Below are 19,215 nucleotides of genomic sequence, written 5' to 3'. Positions count from 1 at the left end.
TTGAACAACATAGTGTGAACAAGAAACCCAAATTCCCATAGACTTTGCTTGAATAGAAGAACACATCCATTTTGGCATTAAACAGCGCAGAAGAAAAAGCAGCAAAAAAGCAGGTAAAAAGCAGGTAAAAAGCAACGTGCGCACATACCCTTAATGGATGCAATCAAGTCACTAACATCCGCATCACCCTCAGATAAGTCAATGGGGTACATAGAGGTAGCGTCTGAGCCCACAGTGAAAGTATCCTCCTCGCCCTGCACCTCAGCTCGTGAATCAGAGCCGTGGGACGAGGAAGGAGAAGGGTCCCTGCGTCTCCGTTTAGGGGGACGGAGTCCTAAAACATGTTCTGAGAGCTCTACCGAGCTCGGAGCAGCAGAGGCACCCTGAGAAGGGGGCTGTTGCATGGTCAGCAGAGTCCGGGACAGCTGTCCCATGGAGTCGGCAAAAGACTGGTAAATAGCTCTAGAAAAAGATGCTACCCAAGCCGGGGGTTCAGCCACCGGGACCGGAGCAGCCGGGGGGACCCCTGAAGGGGCTCCAGGCTGAGGCACCACCATGTTAGAGCAGGCATCACAATGTGGGTATGTGCTCGGTTCAGACAGAATGAGCTTACATGCAGTGCATATAGAGTACAGCTTAGCAGACTTGCTCCTAGTGACAGACATGCTGCTGAGGTGGAGGCTCTGCAGTAAATAATACACTCCTTTAGAACGACCCCCTGAGAGTGTATAATAAAGCCCACAACAAGAGGTTGTGGCTTACCAGACCGCTTTTTGTGTGCCCTCCGGATTCCACAGCTCGGACCCCCAGTGGATGCAGCAGCTGCAGCAGCCAGCGCCGATCAGTGTGAGAAACGCTGATAAAATGGCGCTGGAGTGAGGAGGGGGGGCGGGGATTAGCCCAAGAGCGGGAATCCGGAGGGCCAAGGAGAGATACAGGGGAGGGAAACATCTCCTCAGAGAGGAGTGTCCTCCCCTCTGCTGAACGGCCGGTGGGCGGCGCCGCACTGTTCCCCTGCAAAACTGACATGCAGAGGGACAAACCGAAACTAGGCCGCAACTGAAGCCGGGGCCTAGATTTTTACATGCGGCCGACGAGCAGGCACCCTCGGCGCGGTTCTCAGGAAAAACCCAGAGAACCGGCCGGAAAACACAGCAGAGTTACAAAACATACTCTCCCCTCAATAAATGTACCCGGGATCCCTGAAAAACGTCTCAATACTTAGCTTTTGAGACGCAGGGCCAGGTCCCTGGGGGGGGGGTTAAACGCTCCGTCCGGCAGGATCCTGACAGGGCTGCGGATGGAGACCGGTCTCCTGCAAAGCAGAGAGGACCGTGATGGCTCCCACTTCAAGCCAGAGCCTCAGAGGATGGTGAAGGAGCACGGCATGTGAAGGCTCCAGCCTTGTAAAGTCAACCTTAACAGCACCGCCGACACAGTGGGGTGAGAAGGGACATGCCGGGAGTCCAGACTGGACCCGCTTTTCTTCCATATCTTTGAAATCAAAAATCTTAAAAATTAAAAATCAGAATGCATGTGTGTGTGTGACCTCCTGAACACAAAGCATTGAACTGGTTAGATTGTCATCCAGGGGGTGTATATAGCCCGGAGGGAGGAGCTACACGTTTTGAGTGTAGTACTTTGTGTGTCCTCCGGAGGCAGTAGCTATACACCCATGGTCTGGGTCTCCCATAAGGAACGATGAAGAAAAGAAATTAGTCTCACTATTTAGAGGCAAAAACAAACCTTCATGTCATCAGGTGAGATGTCAGCTGCGTATAAGTGTCACAACTATAAGTCCTTGCGGCAGCATTAAGAGGAATTAGTACTCAGTAGTAGTTTTACCCCCGGTCTAGCTTATGTGCGCCCAATATCCTTCATTACACATTGATGGGTATACAAGATATACCAAACTCACCAATAATTTTCACCACAAGGTCATACATTTGTTTGGTTTGCTCCTCCTCTTGTTTCCAGTGGTGGCGCATATACTGAAGCGCTCCAAGAACCACAGCAACACCTTTGCAAATGTAGAAAAGAGTAAATTACTGTGTAATATCACTATTCGGTGATGAATGTGTTTAATAAAACATGCTTAATCGTCAAATGTTATGCTGAGTTTTCGGGGGGGGGGGGGGGGACCCCACCTTCAAAAGTATGGTCATATATAAAATGCCTATAATAAAATTTTAAAAGCAGACTCAAAAGAATCCATACCCTTTCCTATTACAATATAATGCAAAACATGAAATATCAGTAGAAATTTTAAAAAGGTATGTACACCTGATCAGGAATAGAAGAAGTGTTTTGCATGTAGCGTGTTTTCACTGCATCCACAATGCTGCGTTGTACAGTACAGGCATAGTGGATCGGTCTCATGTCCGATGTGCTTAACGCTGCGTAAACTGACCCGCGGCATGGCTGTCAAGTTATTCTTATGGAGACGCTAGCGTTCTGAGTGGTAGAACAGAGTGAAAATACATGGTCAGTAATCCTGATCGTGGGCACGGATGCTGCATTCTCCCACACAAGACACTAATGTCTTCTCAAGAGAACGAGCTGTGTGCACAACGCCAGGAAAACTGACCGTACGCATGTACCCTTAAAGGTGGAAAAAAACATTTTGGGGGGGTTTAAAGCACCATTTTAGTTTCTAGTTTCCTTATAAGAATATCACCTGTTTTTGTATTGCCGTACATAAGGTAAAAAGGGGGGGAAAAAAAATATTTAGTCTATAGCAGAGCTTTACAGGAGTACCAAGATGGAAGTCACCGAGACCCTCTACAGCCACCTGGCTGCCATGTTACGTCATCTGCTCTCTGATCCTGTTGCGGGGGGGTCCAATGGGAGCTGGAGCGTATAAGCACACCATTTAAATGCCACTGTCAGATACTGGCATATAAATGCACACATATTTCTGAATGAGGCCTAACAGCAGTGGCTGGAGCTGAGCATCAATCTGTGTATTAGCAGTATATTTCACAGATAGAAGACTGGCCAAGATCTGTGGGCTAAAGTCAGCCACTTTCTCTGCTCTACCCCTCCCCTCATTAGGACAATGTTAGGGTATGTGCACACATTAGAATGTAGAAATATGCAACATTATTGATAAGGGTCTTTGGCTGAAAAATGATGCAAAAACGCTAAAAGACTTGACATGCTGCAGATATGAAGCTACTTCAAATCTGCAAAGAAAAAAAAAAAAAGTGAGATTTTAATGTCTCATTCACTTGCTGCGACAGTTAAAAGCTGCATCTATCAAGGTTAAGCACATACCCTTAGGCTATGTTCACACTGGGCATTTTTTGCAGCGGTTTTTTATCTGCAGATTTGCCTTGGTTTTATACAAATCCATGCTAATAAAATGCTACTTTTTAAAGTCCCAGTCAAGTCTGAGATTTCTGAAATCTCATGCGCACAGACTAACATGTTAGGATTTTTTTCCTGATGGTTTTGTGAACCACCTCCGATTTTGCTGCGTTCTGAAAAGAATGAGCATGTTAATTCAGCGCTTTTGGTACGGTCACCCAAGTGACAGGTGGATTTGCAGATCCCCTGCGAGTCCATCTGTCACTAGATACCTGGAATTGATCCAAGGTATCAGTCCGGCACATAAATGGTGCTGTGGACAGGGGGATTGGAGCAGGCGCAATATTTACGGAGTCCCCGGCTCCCCAGTTCCCCGCTCATTCCATATTCACTGATTTAATCTGTGATTGGTCGCACTCAGACGCGCCCCCAGCATCTGACTGCAACCACAGACCCGAGCTGCAGGTCTATACAGACAATGAGTGAGCCGCTCATTCAGCAGGGACCTCACTCAGGCCATTTACGGTCACAGGTATCATCAGCTGTGACCGGGTATCACCTGAGGGAAGTGACTGCTGATCGTGCAGCTCATTCATTCTCTGAAGCTCACAGCAGGCAGTCCTTTTCTATGGCCGCTCGCTGCGATCTTCAGATGCAGCAGAGCTGAATTGCGTGGGACCTCGTGTGGACTACATCGGACCTGACCTGCAGGGGTGATTATGGGGTTAATAAAGTGGTGAAAGAGGGGTCTTTTTTTTTATAAAGGATTTTTTCTGTGTTTTTTTCACTTATTACAGATTGGTAATGTGGGTGTCTCAGACGTCTGCCTTTACGAATCTAGGGCTTAGTCGCAGCTATGAGAGCAATTACCCCGATTGCCACTGCACCAGGGCAATTCGGGAAGAGCTGGGTAAAGTGCTGGGATTGTCACATAATTGATGCTACAATCCTGGCGCGGCTGCAGGCTGATGTTTTTAGGCTGGGTCTCTCCAGCTTGAGAATATCAGCCCCTGGCTAATCGGGTCCGAAATTCTATGTGGTAACCGGAAGACACAAGGTCTCGCACCCATTTGTCGTCTGAGGCGGCAGCCCAGATGTGTTGAAAGAGCCGCAGTCGACCTACAATGAGTGTGTCTTCCGGGGCGCCGAAGGAGTCATGAGGGGGGAAAACCATGACGAAGTAGGTTTCGGGGAGAGCTGAGGCTGGTGGCGGGGACAGCACGGGATGTCGACCAAAAAAAATGAGTTCCGAAAGGAGCGGAACGAGGACTGTGGACGTCTGGTGAAGGACGTCCTGGACTTCAGCTGGGGGAGGGAGGTACTCTTTCCTCCCGTGGCGTCAGAAATGACCTTGTCCAGACGTTCGCCAAACAAATCGGTCTGGAAAAAAAGGGAAGGCCCGTGAAAGACTTCTTGGAGGCAGAGTCCGCTCGCCATTGTCGGAGCCAGAGAGCTCTATGGATGGCTATGGTATTTGAGGTGGCAAACGCTGCGCAGGTAGCAGCGTCCATGGAGGCCTGGATAAGGTGCTCCCCCGCAGCGGCAATTTGAGCTGTTACCTCTGTGAAGGTATGCGTGAACTGGGATTCCTCAAGCGAAGTGTTAAGGGATTCTACCCAGACCGAGATCGCCTCTGCGACCCACACCGAGGCAAAGGAGGGCGAGAGGGAGGAACCCGCAGCCTCAAAATCAGAGCGGGCGAGGTGCTCCACCTGTCTGTCGGGTCCTTGATGGAAGAACCATCGGGTAAAGACAGGAGTGTCTTTGTGGTCAGGCGGAAGACCAGGGAGGGGGGGGGGGGCGGCGTTTGGGGGAGTCGACCGGGGGCGGATCGGCCCAGCCCTTAGGGACAGGTGAGGCAAAAGGGTACCAGGACTCCATGAGTTTTCGGTTACTGAAGCGCCTGTCAGGCTTCTCCCTTTGCTTTGTGAGGATATCCTGAAACTCTGGGTGATCAGAGAAAACCTTTTGGGGTTTCCTTGCCCTCTTAAAGGAGACCGCATGGTCAGTGGTAGTGGATGGGGGATCCTCCACATGCAGAGTTTGGTTGATTGCTGCTATAAGGGAGTCTATTGCAGTTTGATCATCTGGGGAGGCTGAAACCAAGGAATCCTCCTGGTACAAACAGCATTCTCCCTCCTCCAGCTCTTCAGAAGCCGTGGAGCGTGTGGGAGAGCCTGCCCTGTGTGCTCCCGAGGGAGAGCCCGCTGGAGACACCCGGCCGTGTGCTCTTTTCCTGATCCCTGCAACCGGTGAAGCATGTGCCCGGATTACCTCAGAAGGATCCTCCATAGGGGTATCCTCAGGCTGTGTTCCGTCCAGGGATCCAGAAGGGTGTGGAGGACGACATTGCATAGCCAGAACCAGGTTCTGTGTCAGTTTTTCCATGGATTGGGACAGAAACTGTGCCCATTCCGGTGGGCTGGGGGCCCTAGGCTCTGGGCCAGTGGTGGCAGGGGGGCTATAGGGGCACAGGACTCACAGAGAGAAAAGGTGTGTTTACGTGGTAGCTCAGCGTGGCAGGCAGTGCAGGCTGAATAATAGACTATGTGCGCCTTAGCCCTCTTAGTGCCTTTTGAATTCTGCATGTTCCTAATAGGAGTATGCCAGGAGGGGGAGCAATGCTCAGCAGAGCTACAATTGAAGCAAGCACCTCACCAGAATCAGCCAATGGCCCTGTCCTCAGGAAGGATTAAGCTCTAAAAGCAGGCTTTCCTGGGGGGGGACCTTATCGCGGCCACGGGGCTTAGCGCTAAAAGAGTGGGAACATGAGTCAGTGTGCCCCCCCCCCTGCTGTGGGTAGTAAAAAACGGCGGGAAGGGAGCTTCTGAGTTTTCCTCCCTCTCCATACAGTCAGCACACAGCTCGTCACCGGAGGTTATCAGCCGGCTTTTCTGCTAGAGCAAATAAATAGAGCAGATAATAAACAAGGCAAGTCCCTGAGCCCTGGGCCCTCCCCCCTGCCACCAGGAAATTATCTGCAAGACTTTCTGCAAACAGCAGAACTTCCCCCTCCTCCAGCCAGCAAGCTAGAGAAAGTTAACACTGTGTGCAGGATCCGTGCTCCTTGCACATAATACTGTAAATTTCCTGGGAGCCTTCCCTGCAGCGTCTTTCCTCCCTTTGTCTGGGAAACCAGTCAGGGGGGATCTCACCTTAAAACACTGCTTTCCAGGCAGTGAAAATAGAGTCAGCTTGCTGTGTCGGTGTCATATTCAACTCAGAGCCTGCAGAGAGGGGCTGAGGAATTGGGCTATAGGGCACAGGCCTCTACCCTGGGCTTTGGAAAATCTGTGTCTGTGGAGCCCGTCGTCCAGCCCAGGATCCAGCGTCGCAGGATGGGGTACGTGTAGGCAACACTTAACGTTCCCGCACGTTCATGGTAGTGGGAGATCGGTCCCAAAGGGAGACAGTCGCCCTCAAAAAATAAACCTTGAAAGGAAGTGCCTCCTACAGACACCAAGCTAAAACTGAGCTTGCCTGGCCTGGCCAGGGGGTGTATACTGCAGAGGAGGAGCTATGCTTTTGCATCTACTTAGTGTCCTCCTATGGATAGGCAGCATAACACCCATGGTCCTGTGTCCCCCCAATGAGGCGTCAGAGAAAAGAGAAAAAAAAAAAAAAAAAAAAAAAAAAAACAGCATTGGGGTTCCTCTTATTTTGATACCCAGCCAAGATAAGCACACAGCTGGGGGGCTGCAGCCTGTGGCTGTAAGCTTTATCTGTGCAGAGTATCAAAATATGGGGGACCCTATGTCATTTTTTTTTATTTTTTACTGTCGATAGACCCAGACTCCAGCGGAGGGGGAAGCAGTGACTATGCATGAAGCTAATGAGCGGCACCGAAAGTAGGCGAGGCCGCGGGAGCAGGTACGACGATCCTAGAATGTATGGGCTCCTTCCAGGTTAGTGGGCGTGGCTATCTGGGTTAGTGGGCGTGAACGGCTTGGTTAGTGAGCTTGGAGATGTGGTTTTCTCCCTGCCACTACAATTAGGCTTCGACCCCCCCTGCCCCCTGTTTGATAAGTCCTGTTGAAGAAGTCCTATATGGAAGGAGGCCATACACTAGCATCTACTGGAGACAGGTAAATATAGCGCGCTTGCTTTACTTACTACCTTTTTTTTTTTTTCTCTACTCAACAGCCGAATCCAGGTCAATCTCTGCCTGGCCCAGCACATTGGTACTCTTGAACCCTTGCTTGTATTGACGGCAAAAAAAAAAACAAAAAAAAAACCAACAACACGCAAGCCCATTTCCATTGCAGACAAGCACCAAAATTCAAGAAGTCACCAAAAGCTCATAGTGGGAACTTGGCCTTAAAAAGGGAAGAGAAGGTGCATGCACACAGGGAGCAGCTTTTGTGCAGGCGGAGAGATCACACTGGGGCTGTATTAATGATCTTGTCAGCACAGAATGACTGTTCAAACCAAATATAAGCGCCATACATTTACATGCGCCTTGGTTCACATTTGTTTTCCCTTTATCTTCACCCTCCCCTCTTTTTGGAATGACGGTCGTGGCTTCATAAATCCAGAGAAGGCAGGAGGTGTGCGTGTGTGTGGTGGGGGGGGGGGGGGGGGATGACGGACGACAAGCAGGTGCACTTAATTGTTGTCAGCACAGACCTGTTCAAGCAGAATCCCTCTAAAAGCAGTACAGGAAGGAAGCTGGGCAGATACAAGGAATCTAATGGAATTAACAGCCTCCTGGCACACATTTTTGTGTATAGCCATACATCAGGTGTGCAGCATGAGTGTTTAACAGACAGCTGTCTCTCCTGCTTGGCCATACACAATTTTCAGCTGCCATGCATTCATGCTAAGGCTAGGTTCACATTTCCGTTGTTTTGCATCAGTCACAATCCGACACTCTGATAAACACAATCCGTTTGGCGGATTCTATAGTTTCCCATAGAATTATATGAGCGGCGGATTGTGACTGATGCCCTTGAATTGCATCCTCTGCCCGACTGATCAGTCGTGGAACGACAGACCTTCGGGCGGCAGGAACGCAGAGTAACTTTTTTTGAGCAGCTGATCACCCGGTGGCCGGCTGCTGTGAGCGATCAGCTGATCGCTCTCATTAGCCGGCCGCTGGGAGATCATCTGTTCGCTCTCAAAAGCCGGCGGCCAGCTATTGTGAACGATCAGCTGATCGTTCTCTCCCTCACATTTTACAACAGAATCTGACAATGAATGTTTATTCTTGTCATCCGTTGTACAACGCATCAGTCACAAGCAGCAAGCAACGCATGTGACTGATGGAAAACAAGTGAAATGTGAACCTAGCCTAAGCCTGCAGCCTTCTCATAATAGTCAAGAAAGTGGATCCTTATATTTGTACTGTGATTTATCACCCCCTAACATCTTTTGGGGTATCTCCCCAGATCAGATGACAGCTGCTCCAGAAATGACCAGGTATAATCCGTGCACAACGCCGCAGCCCCGTACACTGTTTAGTGGCTACTGCCCGTTATCTCTTATCCAAGTGAATGACAGCAGTTTGATGATTCCTGAGGGTGCCAGACCACCTCTTATTGATTACCTATAGCCATCAATTGTTAAGTTCTATACACCTTTATTTTGTGAAAATTATGACACTTATAGCTTGTAACTGCATATCAAAAGTTAAAAAAGAAGGGAATTTTGTTTACTTACCGTAAATTCCTTTTCTTCTAGCTCCTATTGGGAGACCCAGACAATTGGGTGTATAGCTTCTGCCTCCGGAGGCCACACAAAGTATTACACTTTAAAAAGTGTAACCCCTCCCCTCTGCCTATACACCCTCCCGTGCATCACGGGCTCCTCAGTTTTGGTGCAAAAGCAGGAAGGAGGAAACTTATAAATTGGTCTAAGGTAAATTCAATCCGAAGGATGTTCGGAGAACTGAAAACCATGAACCAAAGGAACAATTCAACCTGAACAACATGTGTACACAAAAGAACAACAGCCCGAAGGGAACAGGGGCGGGTGCTGGGTCTCCCAATAGGAGCTAGAAGAAAAGGAATTTACGGTAAGTAAACAAAATTCCCTTCTTTGTCGCTCCATTGGGAGACCCAGACAATTGGGACGTCCAAAAGCAGTCCCTGGGTGGGTAAAAGAATACCCTAATAAAAAGAGCCGACAACGGCCCCCTCTTACAGGTTGGCAACCGCCGCCTGAAGGACTCGCCTACCTAGACTGGCATCTGCCGAAGCATAGATATGCACCTGATAGTGTTTCGTGAAAGTGTGCAGACTAGACCAGGTAGCCGCCTGACACACCTGCTGAGCTGTAGCCCGGTGCCTCAATGCCCAAGACGCACCTACGGCTCTGGTAGAATGGGCTTTAAGCCCTGAAAGAATCGGAAGCCCAGAAGAACGGTAGGCTTCAAAAATCGGTTCCTTGATCCACCGAGCCAAGGTTGACTTGGAAGCCTGCGACCCCTTACGCTGGCCAGCGACAAGGACAAAGAGCGCATCAGAACGGCGCAGTGGCGCCGTGCGAGACACGTAGAGCCGGAGTGCTCTCACTAGATCTAACAAGTGCAAATCCTTTTCACATTGGTGAATTGGATGAGGGCAAAATGAAGGTAAGGAGATATCCTGATTGAGATGAAAAGGGGACACCACCTTAGGGAGAAATTCCGGGACCGGACGCAGAACCACCTTATCCTGGTGAAAAACCAGGAAGGGGGCTTTGCATGACAGCGCTGCAAGCTCTGACACTCTTCGGAGTGATGTAACTGCCACTAGAAATGCCACCTTCTGTGAAAGACGTGATAGAGAGACATCCCGCAACGGCTCGAAAGGTGGTTTCTGAAGAGCCCGTAGAACCCTGTTGAGATCCCAGGGTTCCAGCGGCCACTTGTAAGGTGGGACAATGTGGCAAACTCCCTGCAGGAACGTGCGGACCTGCGGAAGCCTGGCTAGACGCTTTTGAAAAAAACACGGAAAGCGCCGATACTTGTCCCTTGAGAGAGCCGAGAGACAAACCCTTGTCCATTCCGGATTGAAGGAAGGAAAGAAAAGTGGGTAAGGCAAACGGCCAGGGGGTAAAACCCTTATCAGAGCACCAGGATAAGAAGATCCTCCAAGACCTGTGATAGATCTTGGCGGACGTTGGTTTCCTGGCCTGTCTCATAGTGGCAATGACCTCTTGAGATAACCCTGAGGACGCTAGGATCCAGGACTCAATGGCCACACAGTCAGGTTGAGGGCCGCAGAATTCAGATGGAAAAATGGCCCTTGAGACAGCAAGTCTGGTCGGTCTGGGAGTGCCCACGGTTGACCCACCGTGAGGTGCCACAGATCCGGGTACCACGACCTCCTCGGCCAGTCTGGAGCGACGAGGATGGCGCGGCGGCAGTCGGACCTGATCTTGCGTAACACTCTGGGAAGCATTGCCAGAGGAGGAAATACATAAGGCAGTCGAAACTGCGACCAATCCTGAACTAATGCGTCCGCCGCCAGAGCTCTGTGATCCTGAGACCGTGCCATGAATGCCGGGACTTTGTTGTTGTGCCGAGACGCCATGAGATCGACGTCCGGCGTTCCCCAGCGGCAACAGATCTCTTGAAACACGTCCGGGTGAAGAGACCATTCCCCTGCGTCCATGCCCTGGCGACTGAGAAAGTCTGCTTCCCAGTTTTCTACGCCCGGGATGTCAACTGCAGAGATGGTGGAGGCTGTGGCCTCCGCCCACAGCAGAATCCGCCGAACTTCTTGGAAGGCTTGACGACTGCGAGTGCCGCCCTGGTGGTTGATGTACGCGTCCGCCGTGGCGTTGTCCGACTGTATGCGGATCTGCCTGCCCTCCAGCCACCGATGGAACGCCTTTAGGGCTAGATACACTGCCCTTATCTCCAGAACATTGATCTGAAGGGAGGACTCTGTCGGAGTCCAGGTTCCCTGAGCCCTGTGGTGGAGAAAAAAACGCTCCCCACCCTGACAGACTCGCGTCCGTCGTGACCACAGCCCAGGATGGGGGCAGGAAGGATTTTCCCTTCGACAGAGAAGTGGGAAGAAGCCACCACTGAAGAGAGGTTTTGGCTGCCAGAGAAAGACGTTCCTGTCTAGGGACGTCGACCTCCTGTCCCATTTGCGGAGAATGTCCCATTGGAGTGGACGCAGATGAAACTGCGCAAAGGGGACTGCCTCCATCGCTGCCACCATCTTCCCCAGGAAGTGCATGAGGCGCCTCAAGGGGTGTGACTGGGCCCGAAGGAGAGAGTGTACCCCTGTTTGCAGCGAACGCTGTTTGTCCAGCGGTAGCTTGACTACCGCTGAGAGAGTATGAAACTCCATCCCGAGGTAAGTCAGTGATTGGGTCGGTGTCAATTTTGACTTTGGGAAATTGATGATCCACCCGAACCTCTGGAGAGTCTCCAGAGCAACGGTCAGGCTGTGTTGACATGCCACCCGGGAGGGTGCCTTGACTAGGAGATCGTCTAAGTAAGGGATCACCGAGTGGCCCTGAGAGTGTAGGACTGCCACAACGGATGCCATGACCTTGGTGAAGACCCGTGGGGCTGTCGCCAGGCCGAAAGGCAGTGCCACAAACTGAAGGTGTTCGTCCCCAATGGCGAAACGCAGGAAGCGTTGATGCTCTGGTGCGATCGGCACATGGAGATAGGCATCCCTGATGTCGATTGATGCTAGGAAGTCTCCTTGGGACATCGAAGCGATGACAGAACGGAGGGATTCCATGCGAAACCGTCTGGTTCTCACATGTCTGTTGAGCAATTTGAGGTCCAAAACGGGACGGAATGATCCGTCCTTTTTTGGCACCACGAACAGATTGGAGTAAAAACCGCGACCACGTTCCTGAAGGGGAACGGGGATCACAACTCCTTCTGTCTTCAGAGTGTCCACCGCCTGAGCAAGTGCATCGGCTCGCTCGGGGGGCGGAGATGTTCTGAAGAAACGAGCCGGAGGACGAGAGCTGAACTCTATCCTGTAACCGTGAGACAGAATGTCTCTCACCCATCGGTCTTGGACATGTGGCCACCAGGCGTCGCCAAAGCGGGAGAGCCTGCCACCGACCGAGGATGCGGTTTGGGGAGGCCGAAAGTCATGAGGCCGCCTTTGAGACGGTGCCTCCGGCGGTCTTTGGAGGACGTGACTTAGACCGCCATGCAGAAGAGTTCCTCTGGCTCTTCTGTGGCCTGTTGGACGAGGAGGATTGGGATCTGGCTGAGGGCCGAAAGGACCGAAACCTCGCTTGAATTTTCCGTTGCTGAGGTCTGTTTGGTTTGGACTGGGGTAAGGACGAGTCCTTTCCCTTAGATTGCTTAATAATTTCATCCAATTGCTCGCCAAACAATCGGTCGCCAGAAAAAGGCAAACCGGTCAAGAACTTCTTGGAAGCAGAGTCTGCCTTCCATTCGCGTAGCCACATGGCCCTGCGGACTGCCACCGAATTGGCGGATGCTACCGCTGTACGGCTAGCAGAGTCCAGAACGGCATTCATGGCGTAGGATGAAAATACCGACGCCTGAGAAGTCAAAGACGCTACTTGCGGAGCAGAGGTACGTGTGACCGCATTAATCTCAGACAGACAAGCTGAGATAGCTTGGAGTGCCCACACGGCTGCAAAGGCCGGAGCAAAAGACGCGCCTGTGGCTTCATAGATGGATTTCATTAGGAGCTCTATCTGCCTGTCAGTGGCATCCTTGAGCGATGAACCGTCAGCCACTGATACTACGGATCTAGCCGCCAGTCTAGAGACTGGAGGATCCACCTTGGGACATTGAGCCCAACCCTTAACTACGTCAGAGGGGAAGGGGTAACGTGTGTCATTAAGGCGCTTAGTAAAGCGCTTGTCCGGAAAAGCTCTGTGCTTCTGGACAGCATCTCTGAAGTTAGAGTGATCGAAAAAAGCACTCAGTGTACGTTTGGGAAACCTAAACTGGTGTTTCTCCTGCTGTGAAGCCGGACTCCTCTATAGGTGGAGTTGGGGGAGAAAGATCTAGCACCTGGTTGATGGACGCTATAAGGTCATTTACTATGGCGTCCCCTTCAGGTGTATCAAGATTGAGAGCAACGTCAGGGTCAGAGCCCTGGGCTGCGACCTCCGCCTCATCCTCCAGAGAGTCCTCAAGCTGAGACCCCCGAACAGCGTGATGAAGTCGGGGAAGATTCCCAGCGAGCCCGCTTAGCCGGTCTGGGACTGCGGTCCGTGCCGGAGTCCTCCACGTGATACCTAGGGGCCACCCCGGGAGCACGCTGCGGCGCAGACCGAGAGGGGCCTGGGGGCGATGACCCCGCAGTGCCCGGGGCCTGTGTAAGGGCCGGTCTGGACTGTAAGACTTCTAGTATCTTAGCAGACCATTTGTCCATAGACTGAGCCATGGATTGTGAAAGTGACTCAGAGAGTTTCTCAGCTAAAACTGCAAACTCTGTCCCTGCCACCTGGACAGGGGAAGCCGGCGGTTCTACCTGGGCCGAGGGTCCCACCAGTGCCCGAGGTTCCGGCTGAGCGGTTGTGAACGACATGCTGTTGTCTCCTAGGAGAGTGATCACTGAGGGTATATAGCCAAAAGCTAAACACTGCGGCCGAACCGAGAAAATATAATATAATATAATATAATATAATATATAAAGAGAATTTTGTTTACTTACCGTAAATTCTTTTTCTTATAGTTCCGACATGGGAGACCCAGACCATGGTGTATAGCTACTGCCTCCGGAAGACACGCAAAGTACTACACTCAAAACGTGTAGCTCCTCCCTCCGGGCTATATACACCCCCTGGATGACAATCTAACCAGTTCAGTGCAAAAGCTGAAGGAGGACATCCACCCATAAGTAGAGAGAGTAAAACTCGGAAAAACCGGAACCTCTGTCTACAACAACAGCCGGTGAAACACACGGAACAAAAACTGCCAACAGGCAACAGGGAGGGTGCTGGAGGGTCTCCCATGTCGGAACTATAAGAAAAAGAATTTACGGTAAGTAAACAAAGAAGGGAATTTTGTTACTTACCGTAAATTCCTTTTCTTCTAGCTCCTATTGGGAGACCCAGACGATTGGGTGTATAGCACTGCCTCCGGAGGCCACACAAAGCAATTACACTAAAAAGTGTAAGGCCCCTCCCCTTCTGGCTATACACCCCCAGTGGGATCACTGGCTCACCAGTTTTAGTGCAAAAGCAAGAAGGAGGAAAGCCAATAACTGGTTTAAACAAATTCACTCCGAAGTAACCTCGGAGAACTGAAAACCGTTCAACATGAACAACATGTGTACCCGAAAAACAACCAAAAATCCCGAAGGACAACAGGGCGGGTGCTGGGTCTCCCAATAGGAGCTAGAAGAAAAGGAATTTACGGTAAGTAACAAAATTCCCTTCTTCTTCGGCGCTCCATTGGGAGACCCAGACGATTGGGACGTCCAAAAGCTGTCCCTGGGTGGGTAAAGAATACCTCATGTTAGAGCTGCAAGACAGCCCTCCCCTATATGGAGGCAACTGCCGCCTGCAGGACTCTTCTACCTAGGCTGGCGTCCGCCGAAGCATAGGTATGCACCTGATAATGTTTGGTGAAAGTGTGCAGACTCGACCAGGTAGCTGCCTGGCACACCTGTTGAGCCGTAGCCTGGTGTCGCAATGCCCAGGACGCACCCACGGCTCTGGTAGAATGGGCCTTCAGCCCTGATGGAACCGGAAGCCCAGCAGAACGGTAGGCTTCAAGAATTGGTTCTTTGATCCATCGAGCCAGGGTGGCCTTAGAAGCCTGCGACCCTTTGCGCTTACCAGCGACAAGGACAAAGAGTGCATCCGAACGGCGCAGGGGCGCCGTGCGGGAAATGTAGATTCTGAGTGCTCTCACCAGATCCAACAAATGTAAATCCTTCTCATACCGATGAACTGCATGAGGACAAAACGAAGGCAAAGAGATATCCTGATTAAGATGAAAAGAGGATACCACCTTCGGGAGAAACTCCTGAATGGGGCGCAGCACTACCTTGTCCTGGTGGAAGACCAGGAAGGGAGCCTTGGATGATAGCGCTGCCAGCTCAGACACTCTCCGAAGAGATGTGATCGCTACCAGAAAAGCCACTTTCTGTGATAGTCTAGAAAGTGAAACCTCCCTCAGAGGCTCGAAGGGCGGCTTCTGGAGGGCAACTAGTACCCTGTTCAGATCCCATGGATCTAACGGCCGCTTGTACGGGGGTACGATATGGCAAACCCCCTGTAGGAACGTGCGCACCTTAGGAAGGCGTGCCAAACGCCTCTGAAAAAAGACGGATAGCGCCGAGACCTGACCTTTAAGGGAGCCGAGCGACAAACCTTTTTCTAACCCAGATTGCAGGAAAGAAAGAAAGGTAGGCAATGCAAATGGCCAGGGAGACACTCCCTGAGCAGAGCACCAGGATAAGAATATCCTCCCCGTTCTGTGGTAGATCTTAGCGGACGTGGGCTTCCTAGCCTGTCTCATGGTGGCAACGACCCCTTGGGACAATCCTGAAGACGCTAGGATCCAGGACTCAATGGCCACACAGTCAGGTTCAGGGCCGCAGAATTCCGATGGAAAAACGGCCCTTGGGACAGTAAGTCTGGTCGGTCTGGTAGTGCCCACGGTTGGCCGACCGTGAGCTGCCACAGATCCGGATACCACGCCCTCCTCGGCCAGTCTGGGGCGACGAGTATGACGCGGCTGCAATCGGATCTGATCTTGCGTAGCACTCTGGGCAAGAGTGCCAGAGGTGGAAACACATAAGGGAGCCGGAACTGCGACCAATCTTGCACTAGGGCGTCTGCCGCCAGCGCTCTTTGATCGCGAGACCGTGCCATGAAGGTTGGGACCTTGTTGTTGTGCCGGGACGCCATGAGGTCGACGTCCGGCCTTCCCCATCACCCAGACGTGTTTCAGGAAATCTGTCGCCTGAAGGGACCATTCCCCTGCGTCCATGCCCTGGCGACTGAGGAAGTCTGCTTCCCAGTTTTCTACGCCGGGGATGTGAACTGCGGATATGGTGGAGGCCGTGGCTTCCACCCACATCAGAATCCGCCGGACTTCCTGGAAGGCTTGCCGACTGCGTGTCCCCCCTTGGTGGTTGATGTATGCCACCGCTGTGGAGTTGTCCGACTGAATTCGGATCTGCCTTCCTTCCAGCCACTGCTGGAAGGCTAGTAGGGCAAGATACACTGCTCTGATTTCCAGAACATTGATCTGAAGGGTGGACTCCTGCTGAGTCCACGTACCCTGAGCCCTGTGGTGGAGAAAAACTGCTCCCCACCCTGACAGACTCGCGTCTGTCGTGACCACCGCCCAAGACGGTGGTAGGAAGGATCTTCCCTGTGATAATGAGGTGGGAAGAAGCCACCACTGCAGAGAGTCCTTGGCCGTCTGGGAAAGGGAGACTTTCCTGTCCAGGGATGTTGACTTCCCGTCCCATTGGCGGAGAATGTCCCATTGAAGTGGGCGCAGAGGAAACTGCGCAAACGGAACCGCTTCCATTGCCGCCACCATCTTCCCGAGGAAGTGCATGAGGCGTCTTAAGGAGTGCGACTGACTTTGAAGGAGAGCCTGCACCCCAGTCTGTAGTGACCTCTGCTTGTCCAGCGGAAGCTTCACTATCGCTGAGAGAGTATGAAACTCCATGCCAAGATACGTTAGTGATTGGGTCGGTGACAGATTTGACTTTGAGAAGTTGATGATTCACCCGAACGTCTGGAGAGTCTCCAGTGCAACAGTCAAGCTGAGTTGGCATGCCTCTTGAGAGGGTGCCTTGACCAGTAGATCGTCCAAGTAAGGGATCACAGAGTGTCCCTGAGAGTGCAAGACTGCTACCACTGCCGCCATGATCTTGGTGAACACCCGTGGGGCTGTCGCTAGACCAAATGGCAGAGCTACGAACTGAAGATGGTCGTCTCCTATCACGAAGCGTAGAAAACGTTGGTGCTCTGTAGCAATCGGCACGTGGAGATAAGCATCTTTGATGTCTATTGATGCAAGGAAATCTCCTTGAGACATTGAGGCAATGACTGAGCGGAGGGATTCCATCCGGAAACGTCTGGCGTTCACATGCTTGTTGAGCAGCTTTAGGTCCAGAACAGGACGAAACGAGCCGTCCTTTTTTGGAACCACAAAGAGATTGGAGTAAAAACCTTGCCCTTGTTCCTGCAGAGGAACAGGGATCACCACTCCTTCTGCTTTTAGAGAATTCACCGCCTGCAGAAGGGCATCTGCTCGGTCGGGATGTGGGGAGGTTCTGAAGAACCGAGGCGGAGGACGAGAACTGAACTCTATCCTGTACCCGTGAGACAAAATGTCTGTTACCCACCGGTCTTTGACCTGTGGCAGCCAAATGTCGCAAAAGCGGGAGAGCCTGCCACCGACCGAGGATGTGGAGGGATGAGGCCGAAAGTCATGAGGCAGCCGCCTTGGAAGCGGTTCCTCCGGTTGCTTTCTTGGGGCGTGAGTGGGCCCGCCAGGAATCTGAGCTCCTTTGCTCCTTCTGAGTCCCTTTGGACGAGGAGAATTGGGTCTTGCCGGAGCCTCGAAAGGACCGAAACCTCGACTGCCACTTCCTCTGTTGAGGTTTGCTTGATCTGGGCTGGGGTAAGGAGGAGTCTTTACCCTTGGATTGTTTAATGATTTCAGCCAATTGTTCACCAAACAGTCTATCTACAGATAGTCGCAAGCTGGTTAAACATTTTTTTGGAAGCAGAATCCGCTTTCCATTCCTTTAACCACAAGACTCTGCGCAAAACCACAGAGTTGGCAGACGCCATTGAGGTACGGCTTGTAGAGTCCAGGACAGCGTTGATAGCGTAAGTCGCAAACGCAGACATTTGCGAGGTTAGGGACGCTACTCGCGGCACTGCTGGACGTATGATAGAGTCCACCTGTGCCAGACCAGCTGAAATAGCTTGGAGTGCCCACACGGCCGCGAATGCTGGAGCAAACGACGCGCCGATAGCTTCATAGACAGACTTTAACCAAAGGTCCATCTGTCTGTCATTGGCATCTTTAAGTGAAGCCCCATCCTCCACTGCAACTATGGATCTAGCCGCAAGCCTGGAGATTGGGGGGTCCACCTTTGGACACTGGGTCCAGCGTTTGACCACGTCAGGGGGAAAGGGATAACGTGTATCCTTAAGACGTTTGGAGAAACGCTTGTCTGGGTAAGCATGGTGTTTCTGGACTGATTCTCTGAAGTCAGCGTGGTCCAGAAAAGTACTCAATTTACGCTTGGGATACCTGAAATGGAACTTCTCCTGCTGTGCAGCTGCCTCCTCTGCAGAAGGGGCAGGGGGAGAAATTTCCAATAGACTATTGATGGCCGCTATAAGGTCATTTACCATGGCGTCACCATCAGGAGTATCCAGATTGAGAGCGGTTTCAGGATTAGACTCCTGATCACCCTCCTCTGTCTCATCATGTAGAGACTCTTCTCGCTGAGACCCTGATCCGCGTGATGACGTGGAGGGTCTCTCCCAGCGAGCTCGCTTAGGCTGCCTGGGACTGTCATCTGAATCAGAGCCGTCAGGCTGAGATGCCTGGGACCCCCTTGAAGCACGGATTAACTCCAACTGAGGGGGGACGGGGAACGTTGCCGCAGCAGTGTCCATGGTCTGAGTAACTGGCCTGGCCTGCAAGGTCTCTAGGATCTTTGTCATAGTGACAGACATCTTGTCAGCAAAAACTGCAAACTCTGTCCCCGTCACCGGGACAGGGTTCACCGGTGACTCTGCCTGGGCCACTACCACCATAGACTCCGGCTGACGAAGTGGCACAGGGAACCGAACATTGCACACAATGGGGGTCATTGTAACCTGCCGGTAGATCAGCCCCACAAGCGGCACAAGCAGCGCTTACAGCCTGTGTCTTGGCACCCTTGCGTTTTGCGGATGACATGTTGTCGTCTCCTCAGAGCAAGATAGGGTATACAGCCAAGAAGCGACCTTACAGTGCAATATATA

General features: G+C 51.7%; 1 protein-coding gene across 1 annotated transcript in view; it reads right to left on the bottom strand.

The window, feature by feature from the left end:
• The window catches only part of LEMD3 (LEM domain containing 3), a 141,401-nt gene that overhangs the window by 67,445 nt on the left and 54,741 nt on the right, over positions 1-19,215 (bottom strand). Inside the window, exon 7 of the mRNA XM_075344861.1 lies at positions 1,919-2,020. Coding sequence (XP_075200976.1) covers positions 1,919-2,020 — 102 coding nt within the window. The remainder of the gene's footprint in view (positions 1-1,918; positions 2,021-19,215) is intronic.

The sequence above is a fragment of the Anomaloglossus baeobatrachus genome, chromosome 4, assembly GCF_048569485.1.
Source record: "Anomaloglossus baeobatrachus isolate aAnoBae1 chromosome 4, aAnoBae1.hap1, whole genome shotgun sequence".
NCBI classification, from domain to species: domain Eukaryota; kingdom Metazoa; phylum Chordata; class Amphibia; order Anura; family Aromobatidae; genus Anomaloglossus; species Anomaloglossus baeobatrachus.
This window is presented reverse-complemented; position numbering and strand designations above follow the sequence as displayed.